Consider the following 17,105-nt stretch of genomic DNA (forward strand, 5'->3'; position numbering starts at 1 on the left):
TCAGTCTAGCTAGGGGCTTGTCAATCTTGTTGATCTTCTCAAAGAACCAACTTCTGGTGATATTTATCCTCTCTACTGTTTTTTTCTTCTCTATGTCATTTATTTCTGATTTAATCCTTGTTATTTCTTTTCTTCTACTTGGTTTAGGATTGGTTTGCTGTTCATTTTCTAGCTTCTTCAGTTGATCCATTAGTTCTTTGATTTTGGCTCTTTCTTCCTTTTTAATATATGCATTTAGTGCTATAAATTTCCCCCTCAGCACTGCTTTTGCTGCATCCCATAGGTTTTGGTATGTTGTGTTCTCATTTTCATTCGTCTCTATATATTTAACAATTTCTCTTGCTATTTCTTCGTTAACCCACTGATTGTTTAGGAGTGTGTTGTTTAACCTCCAGGTATTTGTGAATTTTCTAAGTCTCTGATGGTTATTGACTTCTAATTGTATTCCATTGTGGTCAGAGAATGTGCTTTGAATAATTTCAATCTTTTTAAATTTATTGAGGCTTGTTTTATGTCCCAGCATATGATCTATTCTGGAGAAAGTTCCATGAGCACTAGAAAAGTATGCGTATCCTGGTGATTTGGGATGTAATGTTCTGTATATGTCTGTTAAATCTAATTCATTTATCAGATTGTTTAGGTTTTCAGTTTTCTTATTGGTCTTCTGTCTGGTTGATCTATCTATAGGAGAAATTGATGTGTTCAAGTCTCCCACAATTATTGTGGAAACATCAATTGCTTCCTTTAGTTTTGCCAGTGTTTCTCTCATGTATTTTGTGGCACCCTGATTGGGTGCATAGACATTTACGATTGTTATTTCTTCTTGTTGAATTGCCCCTTTTATTAGTATGTAGTGGCCTTCTTTGTCTCTCAAAACATCCCTGCATTTAAAGTCTATTTTATCTGAGATTAATATTGCTACCCCTGCTTTCTTTTGGCTGTAGCGTGCATGAAATATTTTTTTCCATCCTTTCACTTTCAGTTTCTTTGTGTCCCTGTGTCTAAGATGAGTCTCTTGTATGCAACATACTGATGGTTCATTTTTTTTGATCCATTCTGCGAATCTATATCTTTTAATTGGGGAGTTTAATCCATTTACATTCAACGTTATAACTGTGAAGGCATTTCTTGAATCAGCCATCTTATCCTTTGGTTTATGTTTGTCATATTTTTCCCCTGTCTATTAATATCCTTTATTGCACCCATACCGAATCTCTTTAGTACTGAACCTTTCTCCAAGTCTCTCTGTCCTTTCTTTGTTTCTCTGTCTGTAGGGCTCCCTTGAGTATCTCCAGTAGGGCAGATCTCTTGTTAGCAAATTCTCTCAGCATTTGTTTGTCTGTGAAAAATTTAAGCTCTCCCTCAAATTTGAAGGAGAGCTTTGCTGGATAAAGTATTCTTGGCTGGAAATTTTTCTCACTCAGAATTTTAAATATATCGTGCCACTGCCTTCTCGCCTCCATGGTGGCTGCTGAGTAGTCACTACTTAGTCTTATGCTGTTTCCTTTGTATGTGGTGAATTGCTTTTCTCTTGCTGCTTTCAGAACTTGCTCCTTCTCTTCTGTGTTTGACAGTGTGATCAGAATATGTCTCGCAGTGGGTTTATTTGGATTTATTCTATTTGGAGTTCGCTGAGCATTTATGATTTGTGTATGTATGTTGTTTAGAAGATTTGGGAAGTTTTCCCCAACAATTTCTTTGAATACTCTTCCTAGACCTTTACCCTTTTCTTCCCCTTCTGGAACACCAATGAGTCTTATATTCGGACGTTTCATATTATCTACCATATCCCTGAGGTCCATTTCAATTTTTTCAGTTTTTTTCCCCATTCTTTCTTTTATGCTTTCATTTTCCATTCTGTCATCTTCCAAGTCACTGATTCGTTGTTCAACTTCCTCTAGTCTTGTACTATGAGTGTCCAGAATCTTTTTAACTTGGTCAACAGTTTCTTTAATTTCCATAAGATCATCCATTTTTTTATTTAGTCTTGCAATGTCTTCTTTATGCTCTTCTAGGGTCTTCTTGATATCCTTTGTATCCTGTAGTACGGTCTCACTGTTCATCTTTAGTTCTTTGAGTAGCTGCTCTAGGTGCTGTGTCTCTTCTGGTCTTTTGATTTGGGTGCTTGGGCTTGGGTTATCCATATCGTCTGGTTTTTTCATATGCTTTATAATTTTCTGTTGTTTTTGGCCTCGTGGCATTTGCTGAACTTGATAGGGTTCTTTTAGGATTTGTAGACCAATTGAAGTCCTTATCTCTAATTTATCAGATCTACAGCTTCATGGAGTACACTTTCTCTAACTAACCAGCAGGTGGCGTCCACGAGCCACCTATTCTCCACAAGCCAGTTCTCCCCTGCTTAGCCTTTTTGGTGAGTGGGGGGAGTGAGTCTTGTGGGGTCCAATTGGTGTACCAAGCTTGTGTGTGTAGTTGGTGTTGCCTGCCCTGTATATGGGGCGTGTTTCTGGGCAGTCAGGGAGGGGGGGGTGGCTCTAACAAACAAATCTCCCTGGTGATCCTAGAGTTTTAAAGCTGCTGCAATAGTCTAATCCTTCAGTTCAGTCCTGCCGCAGTTTGTCTCTGCCACTGACCCACAAGTCCTTGGTATTGGCGTATGGCTCCTGAGACTTGCAAGTGGGCCCCTCTTCCAGGCTGTGCATGCCGGGTCCTCTGTTGAGGGATGACTGTGCTATGTCACAGCTGAGTGCCGTCCCCCCAGGGCAGTTCTGGGCTGCTGGGCTGTGTAGGGAGGCTCCCAGTCTGCTGAAATGATGACTGAATGGGGCTTTGTTAATTCACACTGCTCCACCTTCCCAACTCTGGGACAATCAGCTGAGGTTGCAGGGAAGGCTAATGTCCACGCCCAGTTTTGTGGTGTGTGCCTATTATTTGAAGCGCTTCTGTCACACTGGGTTGTCTGAGGCAGCTCTGGGCTATGGGGCTGGCGATGGGCAGGAGTGTTTCCTGTCCACCAGGATGATGGCTGTGGGCGGACACCCCCCTTTCCTTGGGAAGTTGTGGTGTTTAGTGAATTTTCTCAGCCACTGGATTATTGCCTTTTGTCTCAGAGCTCTCTTAGTTCTGCTCTTGTCTTGACCTGCCCAAATTGCAAGTCTTTGAAGCTTTCTGTATTGGGCTTCTTAGAGTAATTGTTTTAGAAAAAGAAAAAAGGATTAAAAAAAAGGGCCCTCCTCAGAGATCTAATGGGCTATTGAAATGCTAAGAGACAAAGCAATTAGGGCCATTAAGGAAAGGTCCACAGGGCAGAGAGAGCAGCTTTTCTTCGGGATTTGCATATAAGCCTCAGGGCCTGAGCTCTGCCCTTTCCCTTTCTATGTTCACCAGAACTCCAAAAATCCTCCGCTTTTATTTTGGAGTTTTTCGTGTTGTTTTTTTCTATGCCTGTCTCCTCTCTGCTGGGCTGGCTGCTCTCAGATTCTCTGGTGTCTGGTCTCAGTCTATCTATGGTTGGAGTTTGGATCAGTAGAATGAGTTTCTGATAAGGGCTGCCACTGCAGTTCTCCCTTCTCCTTCCCGGAGCTGACAGCCCCTCCTCCCATGGGACTGAGCCTGGCAGGGAGTGGTACGGGTCCCCTGGCCACAAAAACTTACAGATTTCGCTGATCTCAGCCGTTCCAAGTTTTCATGAGTGTTGTATGAAGTATGCCCAAAGTCAGATTGCTCTGTGGTGTCCAGTCCACGCAGTTCCTGGCTTTCTACCTACTTTCCTGGAGGAGTAACTAAAACATACAGCTCACCAGTCCGCCATCTTGCCCCGCCTCTCCATACCTGAGATTTTAAGTCAAATTGCTTCAAAACTATAGGCATTTCTACCTCATCTCCATGACTCAGAATTTCCCTTAACATTGGGTCCAAAATAAGATCCAGTAATAAACTGAATACTGAAAGGGATAAGGGTATCACCTACGACCCAAATTTCAAATGTTTATGTTTATTAAAACAGCTTCAAAAGTCTGACAGTGTAATATATAAATACTGAATGGGAATAAATTTATGCTAATGAAATAGCCCTTTAATCTCTTTTAAAGACTGGATCTCCTGATAGGACTGGTGGAAAAGGGATGCACCAATAGTTGTTATGGGTCCAAGTTGGCCCGCTTAGGACACAAACAGGCTCCTATCGAATCCTCCCTTTTACTTAGCCTCTTAGGAGGATAAAGGTCAAAAGACACAGCAGTTACAGCACCCTCATCCCAGCACAAGGCCTGGCCTGGCAGAGGCCACCCAGGGACACTGCTTCTTTTGCCCTCTCACCCACATGTGTGTGCTGCCACAGACAAGAGCTGAGGTGATATGGGTCCCCTTGACACAGGGAAACTGCTGCCTCAATTTCCCAACAGCCTTTTATACTGTTCTCATTATGTAGGTCAAGGGTCTACATGCCAACTGTCTTAGTTTACCAAGCTGCTATGACAATATTCACACAATGGGTCAGCTTCAACAACAAGGATGTATTGTCTCATGGTTTTGAAGGGCAGAAGTCTAAAAGCCAGATGTCGCCAAGGCCATCTTTCCACTAAAGTCAGCAATGTTGTGGTAATGGAAATATACCATCATCTAGTGATCTTTCTCTCTCCTCTCTGGCTCCTTCTTGTGGCTTTCTCTAGCTGAGTCTGAATTTCCCCTCTTCATAAGGCCTCCAGTCATACAGATTAAGACCCACCCTGACTCAATTTGGCCACAGCTTAACTAATAATATCTTCAAAATGTCCTATTTACAAATGGGTTCACAATCACAGGAAGGCAAATTAAGATTTAATAACATGCCTTTTGTAGGGTACGTGATTCAATTCCCAACACCACCCCACAGCTCTCCAAGGTCAGGTGGGGTCCCATACACTGAGGTAAATATTGCAAAAAGGACCCCACATTCCAAAGTTATCTTGATTCTACAATTTCCAAGGAAATGGTAAGTGAAGAGACAGACTCCAGATCTTCACAGACAAGCCTGGATCAACCCAGTTCTGATGTTAACTCTTCACTACCAAAAGATTCTGCTGCTAAACAAAATTTGAAAACTACTAGCCTATAAGATTAACAAATAAGGTATCTGGACTTCCATGTCAAAGGGCCTGAGCTCAGTGCTTCAATCCTTTCCAGCCCCCTGCCTTTGAGGAAAGCAGATAACCTCTGAAATCTGAAAGTCTTCAAATGTGAAATGGGAGTAAGCATACCTCCCTAAGGGAGCTGTGTGGCTCAGTGGAGGGAATGCCTATGTAAAGCACTCTAAAGTTGGCTGCTGCTGTTCCTGCTGCTACTACTGCATGCCGGGACTGTGTTGTGACTGAGTCAAGAGCTGGAGGATAAAAAGATAAGTCACATATAGCTCTTACCTGAAACACTTCAGATACAGACACAAAGTACACAAAGTATGCACCCTGATAACAGTATCACAAGTGAAAAGAAGGAAGCAGGCAAGCTAAGAAGGCTTTGGTGGCAAGGAGATTCTGGTAGGAAGCTGTTTCACAATGACTCAATCCAATATCCACTTTTCAGTAACACACTACTTGAGGTCTCCATCAACATTCAACCCTCTGACCACTCCTTTCTTCCTGAAATGTCTCTTTCCTTGGTTTCCATGTCAACACTCCTTACTAGTACCCAATTAGCTTTCCTTAGTCCTTGCTTCTCTTCTCCCCACTCATACCTAGAATACTGGTGTCCAGTCCTCAGCTCTTCTTACTTTCCTAGGGAACCAGTCTTGCCTGGTTTTACGAATCACCTCCCAAATCTGTTTCTATTCACTAACCTCAAGTGTTCCACTTGGAAATCTCTAAGGCTTTTCAAACTTGGAATGACCAAAATGACATTCCTTTTCTTCCAGTAATAATCATAACAATGGCATAGAGTGCACACTCCATGCCAGGCACTGCTTTACACACTGAACAATGGATGAACTCATTTAATTCTTATAGCAATGCTATGCAGTAGATACCATTATTATCTCCATTCTACAGAAGAGGAAACTGAGAAACAACTTGCTCCAGATCACACAGCTAATAAATGGCTGAGCTGGGACTGAGGAAGTTGGCTGCCAGAGACTCTTGACCATTGTGCCATATTACCTCTTCCTTCAGAAGTCCTCAACCAGAGGGTCAGCAACACCATCCACCAGGTCATCCAAGCTAGCATTACAGGAGCCATTCCAATTCCCTACTCCCCCCTCACTGTCATTCCATTATCAAATCCCGGCAATTTTACCTCTCAAATATCTTAAGTCTAACCACACCTTACCATTAACTGCTTTAGTACTTGCAATTGTCTCTTAGCAATACCCCAGTAATAATCTAGTCTCCTCTCCTTCAAATTCATTCTCCATACTACTTCCAAAGATCTGCTGGAATGCAAGTATAAAAAAGAAGGAAATTCAAATTGAGCTCTCTTAACAGCTAGCTGCAAGACCTTAGGCTAATTTCTATGCATCCAGTTAAGGATATCATCTACAGGGAAAAGAAGCTCTTATCAAGAGCAAGGCAGAAGGGCAGAGCAAAATGGCAGCATAGAGAGGTGTGGAATTTAGTTATTCCTCTAGAGCAACTAGTAAATTACCAGGAACAACTAGTAAATAATCTGGAACAACTGTTAGGAGACATCTGTGAATGGACACACATCGTACACCAGCCTGCAATGGGTGGAGTGGCTGAGACTGTAGCACAAAATCATAAGTAAAGCTCTGCAAACCCTAAGCTGAAGCCCGTCTCCCCTCAGACGGGGGCAGGCCGAGCTGAAACACTGCCATGTGAAAAAAAGAAACAGGTTACAGGGAAAGTAACTCAACCAAGCTCCAATTGTACTTTTAATGACACATTTGGACTACTGAATACAAGCTACAAGCATGGAGCAGGAAGGGAAGCAGATTCCTTCCAGCAGGGAAGAGGCAGGACTGACGGGAAAAAAAATACATAAATAAATAAAAACAGAGACTTTTCATAATACTGGAAGACAGCTGTGTCCCAAGAAAACTGAGGCACTGGGGACTGGCTCTGAAAAGGGGCTTTAGCTCTTGTCCCATTTTTTTCTCTCTCATTCTAAGCAGCTCATTAGAGAAAGCCTCAGGTTTCAATTCCCTGTTGACTCAGGCAAGGACAGAGTGAACAGAGCCAGAAAGACAAAGGAGGAATTCAAATGGAAAATATAACTCCCTTGGGGGCATATCTTCCCTAAGAAAAGGGAGGATGGGACGAGCTCACCTGGCTGCCCTCCCTCAGAGCATTCAGACCCAGGGCCTGGAGGAAAATAAACAAACCAGAAACAACTTAAGCTTGGCTTATGACGCTCTCCACCCCTCACCAGGTCAGAGTCCACTGTGAATTAAAGGGACCGCACCTCTTTATGCTGGTGGGGAGCTGTGGGCTGACAAGTGCCACCTGCTGGGCTAGATAAAGAAAGCACAGAGTCTCAAGGCCTCATAGGAAAGTCTGTCAATCTTCTAGGACCCACCCTCAGGGAAACCTAATAGGGAATACAGTTTCCTCCTAAGACCTGAGCTCCTCTGATATGGAAAAATCTGATTGGGGCATTCAAGGAAGAAAAAATCACACTAGGAAAAATGAAGATATGGCCCAGTCAGAGGAACAAACTAACACTTCAACTGAGATACAGGAATTGAAACAACTAATTATTAATCAAACAAATCTCCTAAATCAATTAAAAAGTCAACTCAAAATTCAAGTCAACGAGTTGAGGGAAGACACAGCAAAAGAGATGAAGGATATAAAGAAGACATTGGCTGAACACAAGGAAGAAATCAAAAGTTTGAAAGCTGGCAGAACTTATGGGAATGAAAAGCACAACACAAGAGACGAAGGACATAATGGTGACATACAGCACCAGATTTCAAGAGAGGCAGAAGAAAAGATTCATGAACTGGTGAACAGGACATCTGAAACCCTACACACAAAATAACAGATGGGGAAAAGAATGGAGAGATATGAGCAATGTCTCAGGGAACTGAGTGATAACATGGGGGAAAAAATGGAGAGATATAAGCAATATCTCAGGGAACTGAGTGACAACATGAAGCACATGAATGTACATGTCATGGGTGTCCCAGAAATGGAAGAGAAAGGAAAAGGGGCAGAGGCAATAATGGAGGAAATAGTCACTGAAAATTTCCCATCCCTTATGAAAGACATAAAACTACAGATCCAAGAAGTACAGTGAACTCCAAACAGAATATATCTGAATAGACTTACGCCAAGACATCTAATAATCAGATTATCAAATGTCAAAGACAAAGAGAAAATTCTGGAAGCAGCAAGAGAAAAGCAATTCATCACATACAAGGGAAGATCAATAAGACTATATGCAGATTTCTCAGTAGAAACCATGGAGATAAGAAGGCAGTGATATGATATATTTAAGACACTGAAAGAGAAAAATCACCAACCAAGAATTTTATATCCAGCGAAACCATCCTTTAAATATGATGGAGAGTTTAAAATATTCTCAGACAAACAGACAATGAAAGAGTTTGTAAACAAGAAATCTGTTCTACGGGTAATATTAAAGGGAGCACCACAGACAGGAAAAGACATGAAAGAGAGGTATGGAGCACAATGTTGGGAGATGGCAGCACAACAATGTAAGTACACTGAACAAAGATGACTGTGAGTATGGTTGAAAAAGAAAGGTTAGGGGCATGTAGGACACCAGAAAGAAAGATAGAAGATAAAGACTAGGACTGTGTGGCTTAGTGAAACCTAGAGTGGTCAATGATTGTGATAAAATGTACAAATACGTTTTTGCATGAGGAAGAACAAACGAGTGTCAACTTTGCAAGGTGTTAAAAAGGGGGTGGTACTGGGGGAAAAACACTGTCAATGCGGACTAGAGTCTATCGTTAACTGCAACATTGCAATATGTTTTCTTTAATTGGAACAAGGGCAATATACCAAGGCTAAATGCCTATAGCAGGACGCACAAGGGAAGGGTATGGGATTCTTGGCATTAGTGTTGTTGTCTGACTTCTTAATGATATTTTATTTTATTTTAACCTTTTCTTTTGTGGCTTTATAGTTTCCAATTTTTTTTCTTTCTTTTTCTCTTTCATCTTTTTACTTTTTTTGCCTCTTCCTCTTTGTCCTGGTTTGAATGTATTATGTCCCCCAAAATGCCATTATCTTTGATGTACTCTTGTGTGGGCAGATTTATCGGTGTTGATTAGATTGTGATTCTTTGAGTGTTTCCGTGGAGATGCACCCCATCCAACTGTGGGTGATGACTCTGACTGGATAATTTCCATGGAGGTGTTACCCCACCCATTCAGGGTGGGTCTAAATTAAATCACTGGAGCCATATAAATAAGCTGACAATCAGAAAGAACTCAGTGCAGTTGAGAGTGACATTTTGAAGAGGAGCTACAGCCAAGAGGGACACTTTGAAGAATGCACATAAGCTGAGAGAGGAGCTGAAGCTTACAGAGACATTTTGGAGATGGACTTTGAAAGCAGACTTTTGCTCCGGAGAAGCTGAGAGGACAAATGCCCCAAGAGCAACTGAGAGTGACATCTTAGAGAGAAGGTGAAGCCTAGAGAGGAACGTTCCAGGAGAAAGCCATTTTGAAACCAGAACTCCGGAGCAGACACCAGCTATGCGCCTTCCCGGCTAACAGAGGTTTTCTGGACGCCATTGGCCATCCTCCAGTGAAGGTACCCGATTGTTGATGCATTACTTTGGACACTTTATGGCCTTAAGACTGTAACTGTGTAACCAAATAAACCCCCTTTTATAAAAGCCAATCCATTTCTGGTGTTTTGCATTCCGGCAGCATTAGCAAACTAGAACACTCTTTCTTTGTGACTGTATTTTATCTTATTTTTACTTTTTCTTTTATACTTTTTATAATTCTTTGGTTTCATTTCTTTCTCTGAGTAATGAATATATGTAAGTACTAACTGTGGTGACGAATGCACAACTATATGATGATACTGTAAACAATTCATTGTACACTGTGGATGATCATATGGCATTTGAATATATCCTTATAAAATTGTAGCGGAAAAAAAAAAACAGAGGGACAGAAGTGCTGGAGAGAACTTGGAGAGAGAGATGTACGTATTCACTGTTGGTGGGGAAGCAGAATGGTGTAGACTATCTGGAGGACAGTGTGGTGGTTTCACAAGAAGCTAGGTATGTGGGTGTCACAAGATCCTGCAACCCCACTATGGGGTATATGGTTGGAAGATCTGAGAGTAGGAACATGAACAGACATTTGCACACTGGTGTTTATGGCAGCAGTATTCACAATTGCAATGGATGGACAGAATGGTGAACTGGGATGCATGCATACAATAGAATATCGAGCAGCTACAAGAAGAAACAAAGTTGTGAGACAAGCAACTAGGTGAATGGATCTTGAGCACAGCATTATGAGTGAGAACTGACAGAAACAAGAGCATAAACATTATAATGCCTCACTAATATGGACTAACAACAATGTGTAAACTCGGAGAACTGAATCTTAGGGCACACCATATCAGGGGAATGCCTATTGTAATAGTCCCTAGACTGTAAGCTCTTATAGCAGTCACATCTATTCCCGAGTTGTAAAGGTTATCTCTAAATCCTGAAATGCTGAGCTCCTTGTGTATAACCTGGTCGATCTCTGGAACTTTGGGTATCTGTGTGACATCTGAGATTTGCAGCTAGAGCTTGAATGTCAATATTATCCCAAAAGGCAACTGCTGAGAGAGCTGAAAAAGAGTTCAGACTTCAATTAGAGATTAGGACTAAGGCAAATCAGGCCCAAGGGTAAAGGACTATACTGACTGGGATTTAAAAACTACAACTTTTGTGCGAGATCAAGGATATGTTTATTTGGTGCAGGATCTCTATTTTCTGTAGCACACTAAATAATTTAATCTGTATGATCAGTTTGTTTGAACACTATAGGTACATGGAGATGTGAAGGGGAAGTGGGTCTTGATGCATTTTTACAGGCTGGGGTGAAATCCCAATACATCCCAGGGTGATACGGGCAGAGAGTAAAAGTTTATTTGTGGGGCCCCCTGAGGAACTGGGGAGAAATATGGAAATGTTGGACTTCCCCTCCTGGGTTATTGTGGATTTTACTGCAAACATTGAGGAATGTCAATTTAGTGGGTTGAGCCCTCAATCTGAGGGCTCTCCCTTGTGAGACTAGTTGCTACAAGGGAAAAGCTAAGCCTACTTATAATTGTGCCTAGGAATCCCCCCGAGAGAGCCTCTGTATTGCTCAGATGTGGCCCCCCTCTCTAAAAGTCCCCTTGTCAGGTGAACTCAATACCCTCCGCTCTACATGGGACATGACACCCAAGGGTATAAATCCCCCTGGCAACACAGGAAACAATGCCTAGGGATGAGTTTGGGCCCAAAACTGTGGGACTGAGAGGATCTTCTTGACCAAAAGGGGGAAGAGGGATGAAACAAAATATGGTTCCAGAGGCTGAGAGATTTCAAATGGAGTCAAGAGGTCACTCTGGAGCATATTCCTATGCACTATATAGATATCACCTTTTAGTTTTTAGTGTATTGGAATGGCTAGAGGGAAACACCAGAAGCTGTTGAACTGCAACCCAGTGACCTTGATTCTTGAAGACAATTATATAACTTTGTAGCTTGCACAATATGACTGTGTGATTGTGAAAACCTTGTGGCTTGCACTCCCTTTATCCAGTGTATGGACAGATAAGTGGAAAAATAGGGATGAAAATTAGATGATCAATAGGGTGGGAGGGAGGGGATGGAAAGATCTAAGTGTACTTTTTTGCTTTTATTTTTATTTTGGAGTAAGGAAAAGGTTCAAAAATTGATTCTGGTGATGAACACACAAATACATGATGGTACTGTGAATAACTGATTGTACACTGGATGACTTAGGGTGGGTGAATATATCTCAATAAAACTGTATTTAAAAAAGTAAATGAAAAATGGAGGGGAGGAGGGAAAGGTGATGTTTTGGAAACTCTTTATTTTAATTTTAATTTTATTTTTTGGAGTAATGAAAATGTTCCAGGATTGTGGTGATGAATGCACAACTATATGATGTTACTGCGAACAACTGATTGCACACTTTGAATGACTGTATATTATGTGACTATACCTCAATAAAATTGCATTTAAAAATAAAAAAAAAAATTCTATGCATCCATTTACTCCAGTTTAAAATAATAATACATTCTTGTTTTGATGATTAGAAGAGATCATACAGGAGAGTGCCTAGTATAATTGAGGCATATAGTAAGTGCTCAACATATGATGGTGAAAAAACTGAAGCATTATGATGTCTCACCTACAAAATTCAGTAGGAATGTCTGGACTGCTCTGTTTTACTTTAGCATCCTTAAGAATCTTCTCTATCTGCTGAGGGAGACTTACTGAACCCAGTTTTGAATAAATATTGGTTGAAAACTATACTCTAAGTACAAGAGTATCCTTGGCAACTTAGGTTCGAACTTCACATCTTATTTATCGTTTGTTCAGAAAAGGATTTAAGGTAACTATATACTTACTTAGGAACAACTGTCAGATTTATCATCTCTCCAAATTAACACTTACCATGTTTGCATCAATGACCTGACCTTTGCCTGTGCGAGTACGTTCAAAAAGAGCCATCATAATACCCAATGCGCACATGAGGCCACCACCTGCAAAGTCAGCCAGGAGATTCAGCGGTGCATATGGATTCTCACCACTTCTGCCAATTCTCGACAGAACACCTACAGCATTTAAAAAAAAAACAAAACTAAGAAACACTAAACTGCAAATTTAATAAAAACATGAACTCTCCAGTTGCTGACTTTAGTGAAAACTAATACATAATGTTTTCACTAATTTGAACCTATTCATCAAACTTATAAAGAGGCTTTCCCTCAAGCCAGGCTCCTTTTGTTTTGTCTTGCTTTCTCTCCCAAACTTTAATCCAACTGACAATTTTCAAAATTCTATCGCTAAGCTCTTACTTGCTGAATTTTGGGGAAAACGATTATCAATTTAGTTTATAGCTTTAAAACAATACAGTGTAATCATATTCTTAATAGAAAGAGATGCAAGAAAATAATCAAAAAAAAAAGAAACAGGATTAAAATTTATAATGGAAGTGAAAAGTCAATTCTATGCTCACTCTTCCTCAACTTTTAAATGTCTACTCAGAAAATCAAAGACTTCCTTTAGTCAACACATACAGTTCTTATAATTCTAGAATCAGGCCATGTTCTCAAAAGTAAAAACTCTAAAAAACTGATACTAGGACATGAAAACCATGGGCTTTTCCTAGCAGTCATAAAAATCTGAATGATGACTCATAGGCAATAATTCTCAATTAAGGCAGGTGGTGGTGGTGAGGGGAGCAGAGAGTGCTGTCTTGTCACCCACTTCTACTGCCACAAGAGTGTCTTATTTCCTAGTAAAGGCTGGCCTGAGAATTTACCTATAAATGTAGTAAGTAAATGTTACAAGTGAAAGTATGTTATCCCTCAAATATATTAAGGCAAGGGGGAAAAAGGTTAAGAATGATTATTCTAAGAATCCATGGTTTTAAACCACCATGCTTTGCTTACTGATACTGATAAATATTTAAATCTTCAGCTTTAAAAAAACTTTTTAATTAATGTAACTGTAAATCTTGACTGGGAACAAATAAAAAGCATAGGAAAAAAAGTTATTTATTTTGCAACATACCTGACAAAGCCAAATAGTTGATATCATGACCTGCTACTTTACAGAATCTTCCTGATTGGCCAAATCCACTCAACCTGGCATAGATAAGCTTTGGATTTTCTCGCTGCACAATCTCTGGGCCAAGCTGTAATTTCTCCATAACACCTTAAGAGAAAATTAAAAGAACATGAATTGAAGATGAATATAATCCCTTCTCTATGACAAACATAAAACAGGTTTCTTGCAAGTAGTATTAATAATATTTGTTGTGGGCTTACAATGTGCTTCCAGTGGTTGTAGACCCAAAAAGGAAGGTTATTCCTGAAACTTGTGGCTTCTACCTCCAGATGCCATTTCCTTCTGGAACTTTCCTATTTCCCTTTAGGCATATTCAAGCCTACTCAGTCCTCTGAGCAGGCATCTTATCCCTTCAGTCAATCTGCTTACTGTTTCCCAAATCCTTTCCTTATTCATTTATCAAAAGTGGTTTTATCTAGCTTTTATCATGTGACCGTGTGATTGTGAAAACCTTGTGACTAACATTCCCTTTGCCCAGTATATGGGCAGATACGTAATAAAGACAAAACTATATATATATATATACATATATATATATAATAATGGGGGGTGGGGTGGGGTAAGGGGTATGGATTGTTTGGGGTGTTCTTTTTTCTTGTTCTTTTTTTCTTTATTTTGGAGTAATGAAAATGCTCTAAAATTGACTGTGGCAATGAATGCACAACTATATGATGACACTGTAAGCCAATGATTGCATACTTTGGATGGATTAATATGGTGCGAATATGTATCAATAAAATTGCATTTAAAAAAATGGTCTATTCTCTTGGAACAGTTACCCTGGGGCTCTTGGTCAATGACTTGCTTTGGGGGGCTAATATTCCTTTTTCTCTTTCTATACCTGCATCAGTGTCACCACTTTCTGCCTCATACTGTACTTGTGTATTTTTGCCATCTCCCCATCAGCTCAGAAGCTCAATTAGCAAGATTCACGCCTTATCTGTTTCCACAGGCCCTTAGAGTGTCTAGTTCAGGACCTTCACATTAGGGCTCGGTAAACATTCATGGAAAGAATGACTGGCTGAAAGCATCTGTGACCCCTTAGTGATCAACATGTATGGTATTTATTGCACAAAACCCAGGTAAATTGGCACCTGAAGTCTCTTGGGATTGAAAATGCAGTTTACAGAATAAACTCAGTCTTGGTCTCCTTAAGGCTACGTTAAAACCCACCAATAGAACTCCAGTTATTCCCCTAAACACCACCCACAACTCCCTAGCCCGAATGCTATTTATTTGATATTCATAGCTCCTACCTTCCTCCTAATTGCATCACCTTGGACAAATTATTTAACCATGCTGAGATTCCTGTTGCCTCATCTGTAAATGGGAGATTATTAAATTATGATATAATCCCAATTATTATATTATCATTATCATAATCCAAAAATATGGCTGTGAGGATTAAACGAATTAACATTTTTAAATATGGCTGGCACCCAGTCAACACTGAATTCATTTACTGGCTTCCTGCTATATACCAGGAAATGCTTTGGATTTGTACTCGAACAAGATTAGTCAGTGAGGAGTCTGAGAATGGACTGGAGTGGTGCTAGATCAAAACACCAGTTTGAAAAAGGCTATTACCCCAATGGGAAGGCAGAGCTGTAGGAAAGGATCCTGAGTCATGGTGAGGAAGAATGACTGAATTAGTGATCACTGAAAGAAGGGTGTGGTGAAAGGAAGATTAATGTCAAGGATGAAGTATAGATTTTTGATTCAGACAACTGGGTGGATATCCATACTATTCACTGAGGAAACAAATACAGAATCAGATGCCATTTTTGGAAGACAAGGTGATGAGCTCAGTTTGGGATTGGTGGAAGCTGCACCACTGGGGGGCAGCTCAATGGGGATGCCCAGGGCTTGTGTATTCCAGCAGTCTGCAGCTGTCAAAGAGGCAGGTGATTATAGATTTGGGCATAATCTGTCCATAAAAGGTGAAAACCATGGGAATGAATAAGGGGGGGGTCCCGGGAGGAGAGAATACAGCAAGGAAAACGGGCTGAGGCTGGAACTTGAGAACACAGGCATTTAGATGGGGAGTGTTATTAGCCTTAGTCTGCAGATGGCTTTACAGGATACAACAATCTCTGAAACAACCGCAAAATGACTATGTACCTATATGCAGTTTTCCAGGGAGAGAATCTATGGCCTTCCACTAGATTCTCCTAAGGTTCACAACCACCTTCAAATAGTTAAAAAAGGAAAATAGACGGCGGATCCAAAAACAAAAAGAGAGAGAGAGAGACACTTGAGAAATCAGAGAAGCATTAAGGAAAACCAAGGAAACAGTAGTATCTCAGAATCCAAGTATGGAAGACTCCCTCAATGGACGAGTGATCAATAATAGCAAATGCAACAGAAAGCTCTAGAAAGGGCGTGACCCAAAAGGCAACAGGGCAAAAGTGTGGCGGACACGGCCTCAGTTACAAGGTCAGGCCCCCTCCTTTCTGCATGAACCTTCACCCAGGCCAGCCCCGCGTCGGCCCTCGAGGAGGAACCCGGGGCTCACCATGGCGGAAGGGCTCCAGGACCACGTCCGCTCTGGAGCACAGGCGCCGCAGCACCGCCACTCCCTGAGGCCGCTTCAGGTCCAGAACCAGCGAGCGCTTGCCCCGGGCCAAGAGATTCCTGTCGCCAAGCCAGCCGGGCCGGTCCACGCGCACCACCTGCGCCCCGAAGTCCGCCAGGACCATGCCACAAAACGGGGCTGGGGCCAGGCCAGCCAGCTCTACGACTCGGATGCCCCGTAGCGCCATGGCGCCCACCAGCCCAACGAAGAGGAAATCACTTGAAGTGTCCTTGTCGTCCAGCGCCTGGCAAACGCTAACAACAAGTTCCGCCGCTAACCCGGGTGCCCCGCCCCGAGCGCCCTTTGCCTTCCTCGTGCGCCTGCGCGCGGCTGCGGAGTCTGCGTACTGGCGCGCCTCCGGCTCTGGGGCTTTTTGGGTTATTAGCTAGCGGTCGTCTTCGCTTGTCTGCTTTTGGTCCGCGCTGCAAAGTCCTCGATGGTAATCCGGAGTTGACCTTGGGAGCTTAAGCCTGTCACCGTCCTGTCAGGACGCTTTTAATTTCACCGTTGCGATACCCTGCCGTAGTGCTATTTGAGCCCCTAGTTCTGCCCGGCCCTAAAGAAGTTCATAAATACGTAAGAACAATGCAAACGTGATTTTCTTTGCTGTCCGGTGATTTCATCCAGAAACGGCCTGATTTCCCCACTTGATGTGTCCAATTTCATGGAATACATGGTTTCTTTGAAACTCTTGAGTGGTTGTCGTTTTGTGTGCTGGTTCAAGCCACAGGAGAGACACAACTTGAATATCAGAGGAACATTGGAGGCAGGCGGTGCTCATCAGAACCGAATG

At 41.7% G+C, this 17,105-nt stretch overlaps 1 protein-coding gene across 2 annotated transcripts in view; it reads right to left on the reverse strand.

Moving 5' to 3' along the window:
• AMACR (alpha-methylacyl-CoA racemase) overlaps nt 1–16,602 on the reverse strand; it is a 55,762-nt gene extending 39,160 nt beyond the window's left edge. The window contains exons 1-3 of one of the 2 annotated variants that reach the window (XR_005210924.1): nt 16,253–16,602; nt 13,681–13,824; nt 12,559–12,719 (exon numbers count right to left, since the gene is read on the reverse strand). Coding sequence is in view for 1 of the 2 variants with exons in the window: in XM_037799030.1 (XP_037654958.1) it covers nt 12,559–12,719; nt 13,681–13,824; nt 16,253–16,499 (552 nt within the window). In the remaining variant the exon portion in view is untranslated. The remainder of the gene's footprint in view (nt 1–12,558; nt 12,720–13,680; nt 13,825–16,252) is intronic. The other variant, XM_037799030.1, reaches the window with a different exon arrangement.
• Between the last annotated feature and the right edge of the window lie 503 nt (nt 16,603–17,105).

The sequence above is a fragment of the Choloepus didactylus genome, chromosome 11, assembly GCF_015220235.1.
Source record: "Choloepus didactylus isolate mChoDid1 chromosome 11, mChoDid1.pri, whole genome shotgun sequence".
Lineage (NCBI taxonomy): Eukaryota > Metazoa > Chordata > Mammalia > Pilosa > Megalonychidae > Choloepus > Choloepus didactylus.